Below are 24,060 nucleotides of genomic sequence, written 5' to 3'. Positions count from 1 at the left end.
GGTGCATAGCATACTGCATAGTCTGTCTTCTCTCGGGATACAGGTCTGTCTATGACGGCCTTTCTCGGTCGCAAGACTGTGCTCACTGAGTCTGTAGCCTTCCTAGTTAAGATTTTCTTTGTTTTGGGTCGGTCACGGACGGTGCTGATCAGGTATACCGTATATTGTCTGTTTAGGGCCAGATAGCATTCTAGTTTACTCTGCTTTTTTGTTGCTTCTTTCCAATGTAGCATGATAGTTTTAATTTTGCTGTTTTATAATTTGGTTTAGTCTCTCACCAGGACTCACCAGACGCTCCAAATTGTTCCACCTTAAAAATGTGGGCGCAACTGTAGCTAGCCACTACGGAGGGGTGTTATCACTCTCTGGTGGCAGAATGCCACTTGAACGACGGAGGTCGAGGGTGTGTGAGTGCCTGTACCGCTGTGCGTGTGTGTGCGTGTTTGTTGTGGGGGAAAATGGAGAGCGTCCGTGAGCGGACACTTTTCCTCTGTGTCCGTGTACTTTCTGGCAGACTTTTGAGGAGTGCGAGTGCAGACTTCTTTCTCGCTACAGTGTGTGCTGATATTCATTGACATTTCAACGCCTGAAGACCCTTGCTGCAGTAGCCTTTACGTTGGCCGTTGGGTAAGGATTCAAAGGAACTTGTTATCTTGTTTTGGATCGTTCAAGTAGTTGCTTGCTACCTACTTGCTGTGTGTCTTCTTGTAGCCTACAGTGTATTTTAGCAATATGATGTACAGTATAGTAGGCCTAGTACGCAGCGGCATAACTAACATCTATTCTGAGTTCTGACCACCAACCCGTTTTTATTTCTGTCCGTCGTCGTTGCACGTTTCATAAAGTTCATATTCCGCATGGAATTTATTATAGAGGTCACAGCAACGATGTCGCATGGCTGTCACCCAACACCGCGCAGTGACCAGTGACCACTTGTGCGTGCCAGAGTCACCCTGGTTGTGGCTGTCACATACTGTTGCCTACGTATACAAATAGACTATAAATATTTTCCATCAATACTTTTCCTCACAGTTTACACCACCACCAACAACTGTCAGTGTAAAGTAGAAGTGCATGATATTTGATTGAATAGGCTACCGGTAGCCTACTTTATTAACAGTATGGAAAATTGGAAATAGCAGAGATTTTACAATAACACTAACCCCCCAGGTGGTCCCGTAACTGCGCAAAGGATACTGCGTTTAATATCCCAATCCGTTTGTAAAGTTAAGTTACTTTAGTAGTGTATATGAAATTGAGGCGCGCTAACAACATCCTCTGTTATTGTACAGAGGCTAGGCTACTACAGTACATTTCTTTGCCTTTTCCTCGTGGTAGAGATCGAGGAGAAATCCTGAACAATCTGCCAGTTGACAAATTGAGCTGCAGATTATTTAAAGCCCTTGTTTTGAGTACAAAACCTCTTTTGTTCATTTGTTGCCCCTTTGGCAGTGGTCCAGAATGATCATGTTGCTTTCACATTTCTAGAGATTTTGTTGTGTAAGGATCTAGAACTATAGAAGTAAACACACATGAGGAAATTTCTATCATGTGGTATCAATGGTAATAATATATTAGTTCCTTGTAGTCATGTAGGGCTACACCTGGTACTCCATATTCTGAAATGTCTGTAGGCCTAGCGTGACTTGACTTGACACAGTCAACACTATAGCCAGAATGTATTATCCATTGTGAGATTGTTTCTGACAGATCAAATTAAACCCCATCAAAGTGTCAAACAGCGCAGAATTCGATCTGTCATTCTGTCATTTCAGTTTTTTCTTCTTCTTCTTACACGGCATGTTGTAATACTTTGTGTCTAGCCTGTTACAGCAAATAGGATTCCATTCAAGCTTTTGAATTTGTTTATTTTCAATTTCTCCCTCAGTTGCCTGTCTGAAACAATCTCACAGAATGCACAAGGGAGATTGAAACTGCACCGGGTGCCACATTACTAATTTACCTTCCCTCGGTTCCCTGTCTGTTTGGTTCAGTGATGGCGTCTGACAGGCCAGATGCGGACCCTGCAGAGGACCCGCTGTTCATTCTGGAGAACGGGGAGGCATACAGGAACCCAACAGAGGTGAAGATGAGTCAGATTGTATTGCCCTGCCATGCCAATCACTGCGGGGAGTTGAGCGTAGGACAGCTGCTCAAATGGATGGACTCCACCGCCTGCCTGTCCGGTGAGCAAGGATCACGGACCACCTGCCATTCTGCACTGACATTCAGCAGAGGTTTTTTTCCAGAGGGACTTAAATGTCGTCACTGTTGAGGGGAAACCTTGTATGTCCAAAAACCGTTACTTTTCAGAAATAAAAAAAGCCCCCCAATGAATCCAATATAGTGATTATTTAGTCACAAGCAGCAGCTCTTGGTAAATATTTCCTTTCACCAGATACATATTTCTAAAACCCACAAACAGAAAATAGCTACAAGCTATGCCGTGTTGTATGAGCTTTTAGAAAAATGGAGATACAAGGTTTCTGCCCGATAGCAACGATATGATCTCTTCTTTTCTAGACAGCAAAATCCTCAGTGTTAGACTGTTAGTTGAACTTTTAGATTTGTATAGTTAAATGAACACTGATACATTCTTTCCTTTCCCACTGTACTGTCCAATGTGTCAGAATGTCCTTTAAAACATTGAACAGTTAGGTTATCTGTGTGATCTCTCTCTCTTATCTCTCAAGCTGAGAGACATGCAGGCAGTCCCTGTATCACCGCCTCAGTGGATGACATCCACTTTGAGCACACTATAGGGTAAAACATTTATGTGCTAGCCTTAAAAGAACTGTGAAAATGCATTTGACCTATGCCATACAGCAAGATTGTTATATTGTTGACATTAACCTTTGTTCAGTGTTGATAGTAAATAATAGAGGTTTGTCTACACCAGGGTGGGACAAGTTGTCAACATAATAGCCAAGGTTAACAGAGCTTTCACGTCTAGCATGGAGGTTAGTGGAGGTCATTTCTTTTTATTTAACTTCTCAAAATATGAACTGTATTAAAGCTACAATCTGGGAATTATTTGTATGTAGAGTATGTTAATACAATATAACTAATACATCTGCAGTGGTTGGAGGTGTTCTCCCATGTATTCTATATACTATAACTATGCTACCATCTTTATTCTGTAAATATGGAGAGAGGGAGGCAATGGACATAAAACATTTACTGGACTTAAAATTGGTAAATGCAGTAATGACTGAGGTAGCTTAATAGTTATTAAAGATTATATTTTATCAGCTTTATTTTAAAATCTCTATATTCTTATAGTAATCAGTCTTTGTTCAGTAACAGGGGTCTTCTCGCCTCTCCAGCTCTTCACCCAATCAGGAGAGAGTAACCATTGTAACCATTCATTTGAAAGTCTTCCATTTAAAAAAAAATCTGCTAATTTCTTTGTGTCATCACTTCACATTTCACTTGTTAGAGAGGGTGACCCCTGTTACTGAACAAACACTCTAGTCTATAGCGATGATTACCACCAGAATACAGTTATTTGACACTTATTTTAACAAAATATAATATCACTTTTACTGTATAGATCTATTAAAGGTTGTTCCTTTCAGGTTGGCATCTTGGTCAATTGTGAAGACCTGTACACTGCAAATCAATGGAAGGTTTGCCATGCCTTCGCCACCTTTGTAGCAAGACGCACTGAGGCTGGGAAGGTGAGGGCCAAGAAACCAGTATAGCGATCATGTATATTGACACAAAGACTGCCTTGGTGTGTGCATGTTTGTTTGAATGTGCATATCAAAATACACAGCAGACGTCTTAAAATAACACATGACTCTTTTTTATACAAAAGTAAAATACTTTACTCTGTATACTGTGCGTCTGTCTGTGTGTGTATCTACACACACAGGTGCAGCTGAAGCAGGTGATCCCGCACACGCAGATGGAGCAGATGGAATACAGTCTGGCGGCAGAGAGGAGGAGAATGAGACTCATCCATGCTGAGATCATTAACGACCTACTGAGCAGCAGCGCCGCTCAGCTAGGTACAACATGAGACCTCAGGAAGCCTCATTTATGCTTTGGGGGAAGAAAAACACGATGTGGCGTGAGCGACATGTTGTGGCATGTCACTCGACAAACAAACATGTTATTTTTCTGTTGAATAACAGTGTGTTTCGTGTTCTCACCAGGGGAATGCCAGAAGTACCAGAATGCCGTACCAGCAGAGCGAACAAGGGTGGAGAGTGTGGAGCTGGTACTGCCACCCCACGCAAACCACCAAGTCAGCACCTTTGGTGGTCAGATCATGGCCTGGATGGAAAATGTTGCTACTATTGCAGCTAGGTTTGATGTCTAATTTTTATTTTTTAGGTATTTAGTTGAGGCTTTTTTCAGGCTGGCTATCATTGCAGATTCCTAGTTAACATTACAAGAAGGCAAAAGCAAAGCCTGATTCATGCCTAGTCATATGACTCTCTGTCAGGTACCAAAATAGCTGATCTACAAGCTCAAAACGTGCATTCATTGTGAGGTTGTAGGTCAACTATTTTTGGCACGGAACACATGCATGATGGAGCATAGATTAGGCATAAGTGTCATCATAAATGCAGCACAGAGACCGTGACAAAGGATCAGTTAAAAAAAAGAAAATACATTTAAGGCTCCATCTTGCGCCACCCTTATCCCTTATTCCTAAACGTATTTGCCATTTTTTACTATTTTGAAAATCATTTAAAAATAGTTCAACTAGCCGATCTACATTCTATGTTGTGAGCTTGTAGATATTTGAACTATTTTAAAAGGTTTTTTTTTTTAAATAGCGAAAAATGGCAAATACGTTTAGGGATAAGGTTTAAGGGGTGGTGCAAGATATAGCCCTATGTTTATAATTTAAAAAAAAGTAATCAAAACACAAATTCATGTTTTTGAGCTTTTCCACTTTTTTCCTCCAACACCTCTCTGTAGTCGGTTGTGCAACGCACACCCAACCCTGAGTTCCATCGACATGTTTCACTTCCGTGGGCCGTCGCACATCGGTGATAGGCTAGTGCTGAAGGCTATTGTCAACAATTCCTTCAAGAACAGGTGAGTACTCTCATGATTATTTCCTCAAATAGGCTAGATCAGTGATTCTCAAACTTTTTAGTTTCAAGGACCCCCAGTTTAGTTAGTTAGTTTCATTTATTGTCCACGTGTGGAAATTTGTCTCCGGTCTCAACAACTGTAAAAACATACAGCAACAACCGCATCAACACTTACACAATTATTTTCATGGCAAAAATGCAGAACAACAGTGGCAAATACAGTACATGGCCTAATATGCATTTAGGCCACGAAGTACAAATGGAACCTAAACAAAGTCCATTTGTGCTCTCTCTGAGTTATAGATCTACTGTATGGGTCCATTTTGTGCCACACTATCCATCATGTAGCTGGGGACCCCTTGGAACAACCTCAAGGATGCCTGGGGGTCCCTAGTACCCCGGAATCAGTGGACTAAATTGTGTGTGTGTGTGTGTGTGTGTGTGTGTGTGTGTGTGTGTGTGTGTACGCGCATACATATGCACGTGTGTATGTTCGCAGTATGGAGGTGGGGGTGTGTGCAGAAGCGTACAAGGGTGGAGAGCCTCTACGTCATATAAATAGCGCCTTTATGACCTTTGTGGTGCTGGACAGTGACAGGAAGCCACTCACGTTGCCACGGATACGACCTGAGCCCGTGGTGAGTTCTCCTCGCGGCCAATGGCTGTCCGAGGCAGCCTGTAGCGCACAGGGCTCATGTAGAGCAAAGAAAGGGACATTACATAACTAACCATCTGGGTCTAACCATGTCGGTCTCCTCTTTTTCTCTACATGTCTGTAGCCTACAGCAGTGGCTCTGGACCCCAATCTGAAAATATTTGTGTTCTTAAAATGTTTCATATTTTTCCATGTAATTTCCCTTTTTGTTTTTAATATAGCAGATTTGCAAGCTCCCAACACGTTGCACCACAGTGCATTGTGAGCATGTAGATCTGCTATTTTCAAATTGCCGATGTGTGTAGAGTTAAAGTGGTTAAAGTTGTTGTATTAACTAATTATCAATCCGGGAACCCCCTCAAGGAACCCAGAGGGTCCCCAGACCCCACTTTGAGAACCACTGGCATACAGTGTAAGTTGTAGACAAATGTTTGTCATCAAACTACACAAAGAAATCTACATAAATCTCTGTAGTAGACTTGTTGTTCTGGGTTATTAACCACTTAAAGCTTATTATACGTACTGTAGTTGACTAGGGTCCCCCAAGACTCTGTACTTGGTCCACTCCGTTTCCCCCTCTACTGTACACCAAATCTCTTTGTCTCTTTGTTCTCCCCAGAATAGGGAAGCTAGGTTTCATGTGGTGGTGACAATGACTCTCGCTTTGTTATTGTTTAGGCATTTATTCATATTCATGCCATATCTATGACTGTCACAACTATGATTAGATAGATATTAGATAAATAAGGTTTTTTTTTTACATTATTTTTGTTTCACAGGATGGCAAGAGGCGCTACCAGGAGGCTATTGCCAGAAAGAAGATTCGCTTGGATAGGTCAGTATCTCTGTTGAGGTCAGCTTAGCTAGCTGTAGATCAGTGGTTCTCAAGTGGTTATGCCATAAGACGTCCAGGGATGTACAACTATACAAAGTTATAAATTGTAAATATATAAATAAAATATAATATACATATAAAATATGTTTTATGTGCTATAGCTTTACTTTGTCTGCACTCATTTTCCAATCTGGGAACCCATTCTATAAAAAATAATATATATATATATATATATATATATATATATTTAAAAAAAAATTATAATAATGTTTTTACCTCTAGTGGCATGACCTCCTTTTTTGTGTAGAAGAAACAGGAACTTGGTTTGGCTCCTCCCCTTTCTTAGTCCACTTCCTCCCGGGCTTATTCCTACTAATAACGTTACATCTGAATTCCCCTCACTGTATATGTTTTCCCCCCCTTTTTTACCTCCTTCCTGTTTTTGGCTTTTATAGTAGTGTATATTTGTATGTCTCTAAATGTTATGATGAATTGAACATGGTGGACCCTATTGTAAACAAGTGTAATGCTTTATACCTGGTGTAGCTGCCCCTCGATTGATGAAAGAATGACAAGTTTGGGTGGTCTCGACGGGTGTGTTTATTGTTCCAACACCGTGAAAACTATAAGGATATAGAATAAATACAGTTACAATCGAATAATCTCATAGTTTCACTACTAAAATCTTTGCATAAAACTTGTCACTTCAGCAGTACAATCAACAATAAAAATGGTTAATTTATGGTCAATTATAAATACAGTGATACAAAACTCAAGTAATTTCAATTATAAGACAAGGAAAATGCACAATAACCAAAAGTACCACAACCAAACGAAAACCAAACAAATACAATCATGAATGATACTCCAAATGGAAACTAGACAAATAAATAATCATGTATACCTCACTACGCGTATCGAGGGTGCTAAAGGGCTGCATAACCAACTTGAACCTCAGGGCACATCAACAGTCACCGATGGTCACATTTACACATAGTGTGACGGACAGGCACTGTAGACAATAGACAACTTCAGTCACTAAAAGTTCACTACAACTGCAAATGTCACAGGCTTCAACACTGCTTAATCAATAAGAGTACAAACAATAAGAGTCACATAAACAGTCAAACATTTCATACCGTGTGGTCTGGTGCAAACACACACACACTGGTGCTCTTCTCCCTCTGGAGTCGGGCTGTGTGAAATGAGTCTATGGGTCTGAGGTGAGTGAAGCTAACAGGCTTCAGCTATATATGGATAGGTAACAGGAGGTGTCAAAGTAAAAGTATGCCAAATTACAGGAAGTATCCAAACAAACAACAAAATAAGACAAACAATAAATAAAGAATAAACAGACTTCAAACTAAAGAAATTATTGCAGAACCAACTGTCACTGGCAGTTACACCTGGTGTCGTCCACAGTTAACAGTCTTGTATTGAGTTGTGCTTGAAAAGTACTGTAATTCTCCAAAACTGTTAATAAATCCTTCAATCAATCAATCATGTTTAGGGCAGTGGTGCTGACAGATTTTGTTAGCAGAATCTGTCAGAGAGATTACTTTCCCAATACAGAGACAAATTCTATACCCTTATTGGGTTCATTTGTATGCTATGTTGATTAATTGAATACATAGGACCACACTGTGTGTGTGTGTGTGTGTGTGTGTGTGTGTGTGTGTGTGTGTGTGTGTGTGTGTGTGTGTGTGTGTGTGTGTGTGTGTGCACTTTTACCCGGGTGTCCCTATTTTGGGCATTATAGTTTCCATGGCATGTGTCACATTGTGAGCTTGTAGATGGACCATTACGTTTTTGCTATTTTTCTAAAGTTGTGACAATATATGAACTACGGCTTAACTTTTTATTTTGCATTAAAAATGCAGGAACAGTGATGTCATGTGTTATAGGCTATTTTGCATGGATGTGAATGTGAATACATTTGTGTATTTTGACACAGAAAGTTTGAAAACCACTGAGCTAGCTGATATGAATGCAACATGCCTTGTTCATTGCTCATTGTGTGTTGCTTCACAACTGTATTTGCAGGAAGTACATCATCTCCTGCAAGCAAACTGAAGTGCCTTTGTCAGTACCTTGGGACCAAAGTAACCAGGTATTGCATGTCAGCTGTGTCCACCATGGAGCTTTTCCCTGAGTATGTTTTGTTTTGTTTTCAATGGGTGTGCGTTCACAACTGGCTTTTTATCTGGTTGCTGAGAGATGATACATTTTCCACTTTGGTTATTTGGATGAGCATTTTAGAAGAGCACATTGTGTTTTTAGCTTGGAAAAAAAGTTAAAAACAAAAAACAGCCTTCTAAACAGCTAACAAAGGCACACATGCAGTATGTACAGCATGTGGTCAGTATACAGTCAGTATACACTAGTATACATAGTATCCATCCTTTTTAATGTACAAAAATAAAGCAATTATCTACCGGTAGTTCTCTAGCTTCACTAAAAACAATATTTCCCCCCCTAGATGTACTTAAGTTACAACAACGTATCAGCACTGAATCTGATGGCTGCAAGAAAAAACTGGGTGCTTACCAGCGAGAAGAATAAGGTTGGTAGTGGTAGTAGATTTGGAGATTATGGGTATTGGGTAGAACATACTGTATATCTGTTATTGTACTGCCTTCCATTATCCGTTCATGTTTGTTGTTATTGCGGAAAATACATTCCAAGCAGACTCACATTGGTTTTTATTAAACTTTGAAGCCATGTGTGGACTAAGACAACATTCTTTGCTGGAGGCTGATTCTTCAGGATTAGTCCCCCCCACCCCCCCTCCCTCCCACTGCACCGGAAATCTGTTTTAGAAGGAGCAGGGCAGAAATATAGGCATACCATGCTAAAGCTATACACTTATCATGTTCAAGATTTGTCACACATCCCTTTTGTGTTAAACACTTCAGTGTAAGTTGCCGTGAAAGGAATGTGGCTACAGATCCAATGGTTTGACTGAGGTTTAATCCTCTGCTTTTTGGATGTGGTTTCATTACCAGGTCAGTCTGTACACCCTGGAGGAGAACCACGTGCTGTGTTTTAAAGTGGAGACGCATGTCAGCATCCCAGCAGAGCAAACCTTCCACCTACTCTCAGACCTGAGGAGGAGGCAGGAATGGGACAGGCTTTATGCGTGAGTAAAACATATCATTCACATTTGCAATTTGCCACTTAAGCAATTGTGGTAGTTCTACCTTCTCTGTACACTTTCAATGTATGCGACCTCTGTAAACCAGACTGAAATATCTATTCATGTTATGGTAAAGCACCGATATAAACTATTCATTTATTAATTAATTCAATATTTATTTGAAATTATTGGGCTTATGTTGCCATACCAGCCCACTTGCTTATACTATTGCTTCTAGCTTTATATTTGAGTAAGTATAATTCACTGTGCAAAGTAATGAGCAGATTTAAATGTTATTCCAAGATTGGCAAGTTTACAACAGCACCATCCATCCCTTTTTCTGTGGCAAATAATGCAACAAGGTTTTATAATGATACATGTTGAGGCTTCACTTTGGGAAGCTGCGGACAGTTTTAACCCTCAGTGGTTTGACAGAGTGGTTGTTGGCAAACAGAAATTACACATTTGTCTCGTTAACTGCCTGTCCCGATGTTGACAGCAACAGCAACAGGGACATTAAACATATAAATCTTTTGATAACTGGAGTTTTTCACCAATGTCTTATTTTATGGGCACTGCAGGGAGTGTCATCTGATCATCCAAGCAGATGAGGATGACACTATCTATCGTGTCGCTACACACTCCGTCAGGAAAGCGGACAAAGGTCATGATTTCATCATGCTGGCCTCCAGGAGGAAGCCATGTGATGCCAGGTATTTTACCACAATGAGACTCACAGACTATGATCTGCATTTTCTTTGACCAATGGACTACGGTCCAGTACATTAGAGTACATTGCAGTATTGTGCAACCAATACTGTATAATAACACCTCAGAAGTGACTGAGGCTTTCCCATAATTTGACATTTTCTTACATTGTCATAACCAGATTTTTTCTATCTTGACTCCACCACCCCCCTTTCTTGATTACCATTCTGTCCTTTGACATTATCCTCTTTTGTCCCTCTCAGGGACCCGTATCTGATTGCCCTGCGTTCTGTCACCCTGCCCACCCACCCTCCCACTGAGGATTACACCAGGGGGGAGGTACTCTGTGCTGGCTTCACTATCTGGGAAGAATCCAGCACTGTGACCAAGGTGAGCCAAATGTGGAAGGCACACAACTTTGCATGCATGCACTATTTGGTTTGAACTTGGTTGTAGATGAAAATGGATAACAATATTAAATAATAGATAAGACTGGGTCAAGCCATAACAGCAATAAATCAATAAAGAAAAAAGCTATACGCAATATGCACAATGAGCCATAGCAACACTTGAGAGAAAGAAGACCACTCAATTAACAAATTATCACTTTAAATAGCTGTTTGGAGATTACGTCACTTTTTGAGGGGCCTATGTCCAGCTTTGAGTGTTGAAGACGGAATGAGATGATGTATGATGTATTCACAAGGGTGTGATTTGTTTTGTTAGACAGTCTGTCAATGCTGTACTCCCGCAGCCAACCATGCATTAGCAGGGTCCAGACTACACAAATGAAAGGAAATGTGATTTCAAGGGGGAGTGGTTAACCAGGATACGAAAATCTTTGTTGTTGCTTTTCTTTTGCCCTACCTGGGTGATCAAACCCTGTACACTCAAGACACGCTCCATATGGCCAAACCTCATCAAACCCTGTACACTCAAGACACTGCCCCCGCTGCGACCCTTAGATCTCCATATATGGAGCTGACCTGTTCTGACATTCCATTATGTTGATCTAACCTCATCAAACCCTGCATACTGAAGACATGCTCCATATATGGCCAGTACAGAATTCATTCCATAGTACAGAATTCAGTCCATACTGGAATTATTAGTAGTAATATCACTAATAATGGTAAGGTACCAGTGGTGTTGGCAACCTTAATTGAAATATTTTTTTTAAGATATTCTTTGTGGCTTTCGCCTTCATTTTTGAGTGTTGCAACGGAGATATGTGTGTGGCTGGGTGCCTGGCTAAATGCCTGGGAATGTAACGAAAATAGCATGGTTGTTTTTCACCACCTGTGCGCAACAGGGTACAGTAGAGGGAGCCCCACACGTTAACTCTGTCATTTCTCAACCGTTTCGGATGTGGGGCGGCTTGTCGAAATCGGCCCGGCCCGGCCCCCTGGGCGAGTTCCGGGGACCCCCACACAGAATTGCATCACTCACTTCGTACGGGTGTGATTTTATTTTTTTGTAGAGGGATAGAATCACAGCAGGCTGACAGGAAATGGGGAGAGAGACGGGGGGTGACATGCATTAAAGGCCGTCGGGAATGGGAGTGGAACCCCTGGCACACTGCCAGGCTGGATTACCAGCCATGGTGCCTGGACCGCTGAGCCACGGCCCAGGCCCTTAATTGAAATCTTTGATAAAGTAGTAACATAACATCCTGTACCAATTTCAACATTAATTTCTTTGCTCATGTTTTGTTTCAGATCACGTACTACAACCAGGCCACACCGGGTGTCCTTCCCTACATCTCCACAGACATCGCTGGCCTCTCCTCCAGCTTCTACTCTATTTTCAATGCTTGCAGTCACTTCCTGGAAGTCAACAAGGACAGCCCGGCTGCCATGCAGCTTCCTGTGCTGGGACCCATCCCTGCTACCATGGTCTACTCTTCCCATGAGGATTAAATATACCGTCATAGAAAAGAGTAGGACTGCCTGTCTGCGGCGATTTACCATCATTTTGGTTTTGTGCAGTTGGGAGGGGCTGTGCCTCTTGGGGAGGCCATAACCATGTACACACTGAACACCTTCGGCTTCAACTGAACAGAGTTCAACTTCTACTTCAGTCCAACCTGGAAGATTTGTCTTCCAACTGCCAAGTGGCAAGAAGATGCCCAAGATGACTTTTAGGGCAGATTCACACTGAGTCCGTTTGATACAAACTGTTCCCGAATACGATTGCCTGGTCCACGCTGGCCATGATTCACATTGGCTTTGATTCTTCCGCACCCGAGTACACTTCATTCAACTGTATTCAATGCTTTCACATTGATCTGTATCCTAGTACACTTCAATCGGTCCAGAGACTACCTCCATGCTGTCCCGGGAATGTTTAGGTGATCCGCTCTGGGAAACGGTACGCAGCATTCACACTACCACAACATCTGCCAAGTGGTCCCGAGTGCGCTCCCGGGACCATAGTGTGAATCTGCCCTTAAGGACAGTACTGTTTACCTGGTGAAGCAAAAGCACACTGTTTCTGTATTTATCACTTTTTTTTTCTGTTTTAATGATAGGATTACATTAATAATACATTCTTATTATAGAATTTAATTATATTGTAGCTAATAATGCTACAACATTTTGTGCAATACTAATCCATAGGTTGATGGATAATACTTTGGTATGTGAGTCATGGCATGTGAGACATTAGCAATGGATAATCTTGAGGCCAGTTAGTACTGGAAGGGCATGTCTTTTTACAGACGTGTTTGAAGATTGTTTTTGTAATACAAATATTTTCTACCTCCTTGAGTAAAGCTCTTAATCTGTCTGATTATTAGTGAGTGAACATTTAAATGTATTGAAACAATGACACCATTTTGAATTTGAAGTGCACTCCAAAAGAAAGGCATGTGCCTATGAATTTCCTGTAACAAAAAACAATAAATACAATTGACCAAAGGATTATTTTTGCCTGAGTTTGTTAACATTGCATAATAAATGTTAAAGGACCACTTTTCAACCTATCTTCATATAATTGGTCCTTCTAATGTTCATGATAAAATGCCACAATTATTTTCTACTCAGTCTGTGTCTCATACTGTAGGAGGGCTGTGAGCAGTTCAGAAACCTGTCCACCAGTGACATCATCAATGGGTAATCCAAGCTAATAGAAACTGCAGGCTTTCTATTCCTGAAAAAATGTTTAAAAAACAATCTGCCTAACGATGACTTAACGATTGACTTATCTGTGAGGGGCGATCCTATGTCCAGCTTTTGGTGTGTGTAACCAAATTTTGTCCTAACACAAACATTAACAAACATTGACAATGAATGGACAATTTTGAGTGTTTGTGTAAACACAAACATTGCATAACAAACACTGATGACAAAGGTGAGGACGCAAATTGTTATTGGCCTGGAATGAGATGATGTATGATGATGTACGATGATAAGAGCACCTCTCACTTCACACGGGTGTGATTTTTTAAATAATTGATTAGTTCGACTAGATTGAGTGTGCTCTCAAGATCATCTAACTGGCTCTGATGCCAGCTGCTCTGATGCCAGCTACTATCTTCAGCTTGAATAGATACCTTTATTATGTGTTGGTTGGTTCACACGTTCCACAGTTGCCATCTCATTAGCACCGAACTTCCTGGAGAGAAAACAAAAAAAATAAGGCCATAATTGAAGGGCCAAGGGCAGGCACCAACCTGCTCATCATCTTCATCAGAAGCAGATAGGGGACTTGTTTCCAGATCCACCTCCTCACCGCTCGAGTCATTCACCACCACCGCCACCTAAATGGTGTGCATGTATTAGCCTACAGGCCTGGCTCCAAATCAAAACAATTCTGAGCAAGGCTTTAGGTTTAGACACTTATAGACACCGACCTGCTCATCATCTTCATCGGGAACGCGAAAGACGGGAGCAGATAGGGGACTTGTTCCCAGTTCCACCTCGTCACTGGAGATATAGTTGTTGTTGTTGTTGGGGTCGTCCCGTTCATCATGCTTTGTTGTCGGCAGTGTTGCTTCAGCGACAGCCGCTGAAGCTGTCGCTAAATGCAATGGTGTGAAGAACCCCGTAAGTTTCCTCATTTTGCTCAGTGTCACCTTTTCACGTTCGTCTTTTTCTTCTTTCTTTTTTCTTTTTTGTTGTCCACTTGGACGAGGACGACTCGGACCTTCATTGTCTTTCTTCTTCTTAGCATTATCCGCCATGGTGATTGTCTCAAGATTCACAACAGACAGACAGATGTCGCGCCTAAATGACAGGTGAACTGACCTCACCTCCGGGTCTGGGGGGATCTTGGGTGGAGATACGGAAATCAGTCACTGCTGTTGTGTGTGTGGGGGGTGGGGGTGGGGGGGGGCCCTCATAGCGAACACAGACAGTAGGCGGGCTTTAGACCGGATCAGGCTTTCCACGGCTATATAGCTACCCCACAGCAATAAGCACTGCAGTGCAGACAGAAGCTCTCAATGGTTTAACCATAATACAACTACTGTAAATACAATAACTATACACACATTTCACTTGAATTGGTCAATTGGATTTCAATACAAATTTATTTAAAAAAAAAGAAAGAAATTATATATATATATTTATTTATTTTCGGGGGCCCCCCTAGTCGTGGCCCCCGGGCTTCAGCCCACCCTAGCCCAACGGTTAATCCGGCTCTATATGTAATGCAGCTGTGATTAATAAAGAAAGAAACCAAAAGGTGTTGATGATTTTGTCTCCATATAGGCTTCATCATTAGTCTGCAAGGATGAAACATCATGGGCAGACATCACATCCTCAACAATGCTCTGTGTCTCAGCCTGCATCTTGGAACTTGTGTCACTCTTCTGCTCGGCATTGATCAGCCTCTGCTGTGTGCTGTTCTTAATAAAGACCATGGTCTGCTGCCAACTAAAGGCCGTCACCAGGGCCCTCTCTGAAGCTGCCCTCTGTTTCCGTTCCACAAAGACTGCATGCCTCAGCTGGGCCTCCTGCAACTCCCTGACCCAGCTGACAATGACTTGCAAGAGAGAGCAGCCTTCAAGAGGCTGCTTTCTCTTGCAAGTCAACTGAGCTCGATCCTATTCCTGCTCTTCCTCTGTACAGTTGTTAGAACTGTTGCGACGTCGCTCCTTGCCACCCTTGTTTGGGTTTGGTTTACCTTCATTGACTTTCTCGTCGTAATCTCTGCAATTTCTTCTCTGTTGCCGTGTTCACTCATCTGCTTAGCAGTCTAGCTGAATTAAGCACCAGCAGCGAACTGTTGGCTTCTTTTTAGCATTTTTGAGCAGACTGGAGGGCTCAGGGCCAGGGAGACCTAAACTGCTGGGAGTAGAAGTGGTGGATGGCTTCGTGTAGAGTCTTGGCTCCCCTGGTGATGGATAACAATGTCATTGCAGACAGCCGAACGCATCAGCGGATGTGATCTACCCCCATCGAAGCCCTGTATGACGATCATTCTGTCAGCAAAGCTTGTGGAATTATGAAGGACCCAAGCCATCCCAACCGCAAACCAACTGTTTGAGATGCTGCCGCATGGAAAACGTTTTTGCAGTCTCAAAGTCACTGGAAATAGACTGCAAAAAAGCTTCTTTCCCTGAACAATCCGATACATGAATGGACTGAAACAGGGAAAAGGAAAACGCTCTTTCTTGCACTCTTTATTCTATCTCTTTGTTTGCTGTGCTTTTGTTGTTTTGAATGTTATCTATGCTGCTGCATTGTCTGAAGGAAGCCACAAGCATTAACTGCCACAGGGCATTGTGGTGCACCAAGCATTCTTTACCTCTTACATCATAAAACGGCAGTCTTGACAAGTCTAGATCAACAACATGACAACAGTTACACAGAAAAGTAGGAACAGATTGAGAATAGGTTATTTATTAGTTGTGCAAATACGAAAGTATTGTAATGAGGCTGTCTGTCTGTCTGTCTGTCTGTCTGTCTGTCTGTGTGACTGTGCTTGTGCGCGCGTGCGTGCGTGCGTGCGTGCGTGCGTGTGTGTGTGTGTGTGCATATATGTGCCCACCATTGCAGGGTGTTGAAATTTATAGCCAAACTTGGTAAAAATGCTACCAGACATCTCAAATAAAAGGTGATGAGACATGCTTCTCAGCTATGCACATCTTTAGGTTGTAGTGTTCCTTGCTCTTTGAAAATTACCCACACATTTTCATCATTAGATGGCCCAGAATGCACCGTTGGATGAGTATAGTGGGGGAATAAATAGCCTGGATCCTGTATGATCTCTGATATAAACAGAAAATAATTATACTGATTTTTACTGGCATCTACTGGCATTCCACTGAGAGTATCACAATTAGGGTTACTGTTAAACTTGTCCTTTGCTACATTATTTGGTTTTTAAAAAAATGGTTCACAAATAAATGTAGGGCTTTGAACTTCAGCAGTTCAGCAGTACTTCAGCAGTACTTGGTGATCACCTCGTCAGAAATCACATAGATCCAGGGATTTCAGCAACCACATGATGTTAATAATACAGTGCCTGTAGGCTAGCCTGCCTTCAGGCTGAGCGGTGTGCCATGAAGGGTTAATCCTGAGATTGTTTGGCAGTCAGCCAATTCCTGGATATGCCTCCTAGTCCACAATATTGTTGGCATGGAGATATACATGTAGTAGCAGCAGCTGCCCCAGTTTTTGCCAAAGCAGTGCACCAGGAAGTTAGGTTTTCTGAAAGACAATGCATTCTTATTTCATAAAATGTATTAAGCAAACGTTTTCATTTCAAGTTATACAGTCAATAGAGCTCAGCCCTCAGCCACAGATAAATGTACTATTTGACTTGGTGTACACAGCTTAGAAGTCCAGTAGAACATTTTACATAACCATGAAACTGGACAGTCAGGATCAGTGCCATAGAGATAAAAATAGAGCTATCTCTGAGAATTACTGCCCCCACCTGATTTCATTTGAGGTCCAGTTTCACCAAATGTACGAATCACCCCACACGAGGGCATCTGTATTTGCTATATGCTATATGAAGCTGTCTCACTGACAACTCACAGCATCCAAGATCTTACTCATCAGATTCTTTCATGAGTCAGGACCATAATGTGCTGGGGGTCAGTCACTGAATGTCCAATATTAGTGATTTGGAGCCTATAGTTGCCAGTAATGTTTTCTATAGGCTTTACGATCCATGTCCAAGAACAGATCATGTTAACATTTTAAATTGTATGGAGGTGGCGGATGGTAAAAGCCTACATTTTGGAACATGTGCTGTTGTTGTTGTTGTTGTTGTCTTTTGTATAATTATTTCCTCCAATAAATCAATTTAATAAAACATTTCTGTTGTCTATAGTGGCGGGATGTCGAAATGGAAGGCCCTTTCCTGTAAAACTAAGCATATTGTTGTTGCTATACTTGTTATAGCAGGCTTTAACATGTATACAGTACCAATACCATACTTTATAGTATGGTATGGTATATTTATAGTATGGTATAAAGTAGTTTATGCTCACACTCATGGATATTGACATTTCAAAACAGACAACTATTACTATACTAATGGCAATACATGGATTTTCTATCACTGGTTAAACCTAGAATTTAGCTTTAACCATCCACATACTGTGGTTTTATGTGCTTTTTATTTTTTCCCACTTGCACAAGAAGCATTTCTGCCTATAAAATAGTGCCATCCATTGCTCATTTTTAATGCACCTAATTGTAACTTATGTGTGGACGTTGTATTGATTTGTCTCTGCCTTCCTGTTATTGTCTCCACCAGGCCGAATGCCTCAACTCATGAACGCAGCGTGCAATTGCCGTGAAACATTGCACACACATGGCCATAGAAGAAATGCAACCCTAAATGTTTCAAATCAGCCATGGTAGCGATATTCCTGTTTGGTTTTTACCTATAACTGGACTGATCGGCGTGAAACTTTGCACACACACTCCCTAAAGGCCAAGGAAAAACCTCTGCCCTGCAATTGTAACAACAGCCTTTTATAGCGCCACCAGGAGGCAGATATTTGCAAAACATCTTTTTTTATATTACTACTTTTTGTTCGAAAGCCAATGTTAGCCAACTAGGATGGAATATTAAATATCGGACAGATCTGTCTTGAGCACATGAGAGATACTGTGCAACGACTTGCAGGATCTTCATAAAAATGTGTTTTGCAAAAGTCGGCCTCCTGGTGGCTCTTGGCCGTTCTGGAAAATGTGGGGCAGAGGTTCATCTTTGGCATCTAGGGAATGTGTGTGTGCAAAGTTTGGCATCGACCAGGTTAACGGTGCAGGAGATTAGCTGTACACAGACGGACGGACGGACACACGGACACACACACACATAGGCTACGGACACGCGGACGGAGTGCAGAACATACTCTCTCCCCATGCCTTCGGCCTGGTGGAGATGACAGTGGCAGTGGTTCTCCAAATTCATGTATTTGTCTGAAACTATTTTCAGACAAATACTATTTTATTTCAAGATTTAAAAAAAAAAGCAGATCTACAAGCTCACAACATGCTCTGATGCAGTACGTTGAGAGCTTGTACATCGGCTATTTTCAAATAGCTTGATTGAATGATTGAACATTTTAGAATGGGTACAGTTCAAGGAAAGTACAGGAAAATACAGACAGAAAAACTTGTTTACATAACGGTCCTCCATTTTCAATTCATCAGCTGATCGGCTGATAGAGATTTTAACCAGTTTAGCTGGGGACCGCACCCCTGGACCCCTGCAACTTGCCTGCAACTAGGACCCCTGGAGCCTGGGGGTCCCTGCGGTCCCTGCACATAGAGAAACTATGAGAAATGTGATTGGCCAATTCAACCACGTGTTCCACCCGGGCACCCCCCACCTCCGTTGTAAACAACCAACCACGTGACAAACCCCGGAAGTGTTGGGTAATCAATCTCAAGAAAAGGGCTGACACTCTTGTATCATTTAGCTGTTTCGATCCATGGACGCAGACGTGCTGTTCTGAATTTATAACTGTAATTAATCAGTTTGCCATAATTACTTACTTGTAATTTCGCACAGAAGATGAACGCAGAAAGTATCAGAAAGTTACAATTAGCAACAAGACAAAAGCTGAATAGATTCGACTCTTTGCGTGGTGAGTTTGACACGTCTTAACTGACACGTACGTTTAGCGAAATTAATGTGCATTGTGCGCATGAGCAGTAACGCTATATATTTTTGAGAGTGTTCAGTGTTGTATGTCTAATACAACAATACTCAATGCTAACCTGTTAAAGTATTTGTGCTACTCATCCAATGTCAGCTCAGCCTGAGACTGATCTGTTCAAATCATAATCTCAAGACAGATTCAGCTTGTGTGCTATTTTCATATAGACATATATACCGTGGGCTGAAGTCGTTCATGGATATTTTCTAATTATTCTCTGAGATGTAGCAGACTAGAAGTATTGATATTGGATTTATTACAGCTAAGTAAAGTAATAATTCCTGAAAAACTGCCTTGAGTAGGCCTACATGTATACCGTAGTTACATTCCACCACTACTGCTATAGGCTTATATTGTGTTCAGTGTTGAATGTCACATCTAATCTCTGTGAATATTGTCGGAAAAGTGCAGATAATTTACTAAAAGAAAATACACATTGTCTGCCAAAACTCTCAAATTGATATGTTATAACTATAGGTGACAAGAGCTGACCCCAAGTCGCAGCAGAAATGTATTATTGGGTTATAACAATCAGAACCATAACATTGTATGTCTGAGTTATCTTAAAGAACTAAAATAAATACAGATCCTGTACCTGGGTCAGTAATTCTTTATACTGTAACACTGCAATGTTTTTCTGAAAGTATAAAGTTATTAAATATGTCAGTAACTTATTTGTATATTATTTAGGTTATTTATCATTATCTGCCCTGTGAAACTTCAAGGCCAAGCCAAGCAGAAATGTAATTCTTATTCATATGTTCCCGTATTCAACGACAGAAACAATTATACTGTTAATCGCAATTATGTGTGTCAATTAATTATGTTGAGAGCCCTAATCCCTCCATGAAAATGCATTGTGTTCCATGCCATAGAAGGCATAGAACACTCAGCGAGTGTGAACGCATGGAATATTAGCCATTCTAGGGCTATGCTATAAGAAGTAGATTTGTTTTCACAAAGTAAAAGTAGCAATATAGTATCAGTAAGCAGTAGCAGTGGATTTATTGTAATTAGTAATGCATTTATTTGTTAATCACTTTAATGTTTGCTTTAATGCAGCTAATTAAGGTGGGGTTGATTTGAATTACTTGATGTATGCATGATTCCATACTGTTAATGCTGCGACCTTTGGTCGCAATAATGCATTATAATACCGGTATCATTTAATGTATATTTCTGTAAGTAGTAAGTAACTAAAGCTATCAAATAATTGTAGTGGAGTAAAAAGTATAATATTTACCCCTGAGGTGTAGTAGAACGGAATTAATGAAGTAAAAGTACCTCAGAATTGTACTGTACTAAAGTACAACACTCAACTCTTTACTTTCCACCATACAAGTAAAGCTGATGTCTTTTTTTCTTGAAGGTAAAGAGGTGCCTCCTGGAGTGTTTTGGGATGTGGTGGTTGTAACTGCTGTGGATGAGAGTCAGAGAGATGCATACAAGCTGCAGATCAGTGAGAAGATTGCACGAAAAGAGCTACCTCTTGGAATTCAGTATAAAGTCTTCTCAGATCCACCTGGATCCAAAGTAGGTGAGTGGATCGGTCTCCAAATATGAGATCCTGACAGCCATTGTTACATTCATTGTACAGAGGTGACCTTGTGTAATCTTGTTCTCAAGGCAATGGAGGGTCAACGCTATATGCATTGCAACAACTGGATGACATATATGGGAACACCCTGAGTACATTCAGAGTCATCATGATCCATGCAGGTATTGCATTTAATTTGAAACATGTCTTTATTGATTAATGTTGTGTACCAGTGCAATCATGACTATTTTCTGACTGGGATCTCATTCTGTCTTAGGAGGGTTAAGCCAGCGTTTGCCCAATGCCAGTGCCCTGGGGAAAATCTTCGCAGCTCTCCCGCTGGGCGATCCCCTCTACCAGATGCTGGAGCTCAAGTTGGCCATGTATGTGGATTTCCCATCCCAAATGATGCCTGGCGTGCTGGTGACATGTGCAGATGACATCGAGATATACAGCATCGCGGACGGGGAGAGCATCACGTTTGACAAACCTGGCTTCACGGCTTTGGCTCACCCTTCTCCACTCTCCATAGGAACCACTCATGGTGTGTTTGTGCTGGAGGATCATGAAAAGCAAGGCTCCTCGGAAATAGAATACACTTCCTGCCTTCACTTCCTGCACAAGCCAAGCATCAGCAAGATGAGAGATAGTGGCGCTGTTTGCAAGCCACATGGCGGTTGTGTGTCCTTAACTGATGCTGAATTTGTCTACACAGACAGTACATACTATGTGGACTATTTAACTGCAGTGGCTCTAGTCACTCTATTGAAAGAGGTCGGGCCATTGCAGTGTGAGATAGATGCGTATGGGGACTTTCTCCAGGCACTGGGCCCCAAGGCCACTATTGCATACACAAGCAACACTGCTAACGTCGCCAAACAGGAGAGCAGCCTGGTAGAGATCCGCCAGAGAATTTTCAATCAACTCAGGGGAACTTCACTTAACGTCATTCTCCTCAACAACTCCAAATTCTATCACATTGGAACCACCGCCGAATATCTCTATCACTTCACCGAGGACCCCATGCTGAGAAGTGAACTGGGCCTCATTTCCTCTGCCTTCAGCATGTGCGAGAATAATGTTCCGGAGGGATTTGTTTGCTGCATCATGCACAGCATTCTGAATCCCAGGTGTTCTGTGACTCCTCGCTCAGTCATTGAATACTCTAGACTGGGAGCAGGAGCGTCCATAGGCTCAGGGTCTATTCTCAGCGGGTGCTGGGTTAGCCCTGGACTCTCTGTACCTGATGGAGTCTTCATGCACTCACTCTGCGTAAACTACCAGAACCAAACTGGTTATGTGACTGTCGCCTTCGGCATCGATGACGACCTGAAGCTGAGTGTGGCAGCCCCAGCCTATATAGATGGACTGAAGCTTTTTGGGGTCAGTCTAATGGAGTGTCTACCCTATTGGAATCTGGGTAATGAAGCTGTCAGGTTCTCAGGTGATAAGTCCAATTGTACTTTGTGGAATGTCTGTCTGTTTCCTGTATGCCTTGACCTGCAGAGCTCATTCTCTATGTCTTTAGAGATGGTGCAGGCAGTCCTGGACGGCTTAACACTCACTCTACCTATGGACGCAAAGCTGGTATCCATGCAAGAAGCTTTGCACTATAAGAACCTGGATGAGATGCTGAAGTTTAGGAAAGGACTTTATAAAGACATCATGGCGGGGAAATGCAGCCATTGAGTGTGGCCATGTTTTTATTTTGGTTATTGTATGAATTAAATAGAATAAATCAGTAAGGTTTTCAGTTATGATAATGAGGATCAAAAAGTATAATTCAAAAGCACAATTCTGTGCCATTTCATTGACTTGTGACATTGTGTGATTTCTTAGTAAATTTAGTATCCTTTTAATTATAGGATATTGTAACTGCTCCTAAACCATCTTCATCCGTGGCAGAAATAAGACAACGTCCCAACTGATATCACTGAGGGCCTTTTATTTTTCCCAAGTGACAACCGTGAAAAACTGCAAAGAAATCACATAACAATATACTTTTAAACACAATGCAATATGAATGTCCTTGTCAGTCAATTATGATGTCCATTATATAAAAAACACAATTAATTGTACACAAACAATTAAACACAAACAAATACACGATACAATGGCAATATAACTTTTACAGACAAACAAAACAACTGGGAACATACCGTATGCGCCTTCTGCACCGATTTTTAGGAGTTCAGTTAAGTTCTTGTTCTTTTTTATATTATTTTCTTTGTCATGTCAGACTCTCTTGACATGAAAGAGCTCCTCTCTGCAGCTCTGCTCTGTTTGTTCTGCTCTGACATGCCCAAGACCCAACAGGTGACTTAAATGAGGTGATTAGAGCAGGTGAGCCTAATTCAACCTGCGCATGAACCAGACAGCTCACAAAAACAGAGCACAGTAGATGGCACTATATCACCATGCATTTACCATATGTAACCAAATAAACACACATATAATGTTCACACATATACATTTTCAGAAAGGTAAGCAATAAAATAGAAATAGAAAATTACAAAATACCCATTGCTGGGACAGTTACAGATATACTTTTCCCACTTCGTACACCAGTTTGTCCATTTAAGTGATGTCCTGCTTGTTGCTGTGTGGACTGCAGGAAAAACACTTGAAAGTGTAGCATCAGATCCATAATGCAAGCAGTGGCCTATCAACAGACCAACAGCAACAAACTAGATTATGTTGTGTGGATCGCTGGCCCTCCCTCTGGACTGCAGCAAGTTGGTATGTGAATGCACAGACATCTCCGTCATCTGGTGTCTATGCTCCAGATTCTAGAGCACTAGACAAACGCTTTACACTGTAACTGAGAGTGTAAAAATTGATACATTACAGTGAGGATTTTACTAATGTGCACTAATGTGAAATAAAGTGATACAAATGGAGCTTTTCAGGTTATTTCACTGTACACTATATGCGACCTTGTTTCAGCTGGAGTGTGAAATTGATGATTTGCTATGACAGGGCTGAGGACAAGCGTAAGGCAATGT

General features: G+C 41.5%; 2 protein-coding genes across 4 annotated transcripts; both read left to right on the top strand.

The window, feature by feature from the left end:
• The first annotated feature begins 229 nt into the window (after nucleotides 1-229).
• On the top strand, nucleotides 230-13,306 carry acot11b (acyl-CoA thioesterase 11b). Of its 2 annotated transcripts, none has more exons than XM_080771333.1 (16): nucleotides 230-627; nucleotides 1,889-2,186; nucleotides 2,694-2,763; nucleotides 2,900-2,960; nucleotides 3,579-3,680; nucleotides 3,878-4,013; nucleotides 4,161-4,314; nucleotides 4,936-5,055; nucleotides 5,554-5,692; nucleotides 6,489-6,544; nucleotides 8,588-8,654; nucleotides 9,024-9,107; nucleotides 9,550-9,683; nucleotides 10,262-10,393; nucleotides 10,652-10,778; nucleotides 12,107-13,306. In XM_080771333.1, the coding sequence occupies exons 2-16, from the start codon at nucleotides 1,997-1,999 to the stop codon at nucleotides 12,305-12,307; spliced, it is 1,773 nt and encodes a 590-aa protein (XP_080627459.1). In that variant the 5' UTR covers nucleotides 230-627; nucleotides 1,889-1,996; the 3' UTR covers nucleotides 12,308-13,306. The 2 variants fall into 2 exon arrangements, with proteins under 2 accessions (XP_080627459.1, XP_080627458.1); XM_080771332.1 differs by having other exon boundaries at nucleotides 232-627; nucleotides 1,995-2,186.
• A 5,968-nt stretch (nucleotides 13,307-19,274) lies between these two features.
• fpgt (fucose-1-phosphate guanylyltransferase) lies at nucleotides 19,275-23,888 on the top strand. Of its 2 annotated transcripts, XM_080769352.1 has the most exons (4): nucleotides 19,275-19,446; nucleotides 20,888-21,055; nucleotides 21,145-21,237; nucleotides 21,333-23,888. In XM_080769352.1, exons 1-4 carry the CDS (start codon nucleotides 19,374-19,376, stop codon nucleotides 22,742-22,744), a joined length of 1,746 nt encoding a protein of 581 aa, XP_080625478.1. In that variant the 5' UTR covers nucleotides 19,275-19,373; the 3' UTR covers nucleotides 22,745-23,888. The 2 variants fall into 2 exon arrangements, with proteins under 2 accessions (XP_080625478.1, XP_080625479.1); XM_080769353.1 differs by lacking the exon at nucleotides 19,275-19,446 and having other exon boundaries at nucleotides 21,036-21,051.
• Nucleotides 23,889-24,060: the final 172 nt, after the last annotated feature.

Source organism: Protomyctophum bolini (assembly GCF_963924005.1).
Source record: "Protomyctophum bolini genome assembly, chromosome: 8".
Taxonomy (NCBI): Eukaryota; Metazoa; Chordata; class Actinopteri; order Myctophiformes; family Myctophidae; genus Protomyctophum; species Protomyctophum bolini.
This window is presented reverse-complemented; position numbering and strand designations above follow the sequence as displayed.

What these genes read in the sequence shown, in the direction of transcription:
- acot11b (XM_080771333.1), top strand. Translation starts at nt 1,997, where the DNA reads ATGGCGTCTGACAGGCCAGATGCGGACCCTGCAGAGGACCCGCTGTTC. An exon ending in CAGCAGCGCCGCTCAGCTAG is followed by an intron (nt 4,014 to 4,160) that starts GTACAACATGAG and finishes TGTTCTCACCAG; the next exon opens with GGGAATGCCAGAAGTACCAG. An exon ending in AACAATTCCTTCAAGAACAG is followed by an intron (nt 5,056 to 5,553) that starts GTGAGTACTCTC and finishes GTATGTTCGCAG; the next exon opens with TATGGAGGTGGGGGTGTGTG.
- fpgt (XM_080769352.1), top strand. Translation starts at nt 19,374, where the DNA reads ATGAACGCAGAAAGTATCAGAAAGTTACAATTAGCAACAAGACAAAAG. An exon ending in TAGATTCGACTCTTTGCGTG is followed by an intron (nt 19,447 to 20,887) that starts GTGAGTTTGACA and finishes TTTTTCTTGAAG; the next exon opens with GTAAAGAGGTGCCTCCTGGA. An exon ending in AGTCATCATGATCCATGCAG is followed by an intron (nt 21,238 to 21,332) that starts GTATTGCATTTA and finishes ATTCTGTCTTAG; the next exon opens with GAGGGTTAAGCCAGCGTTTG.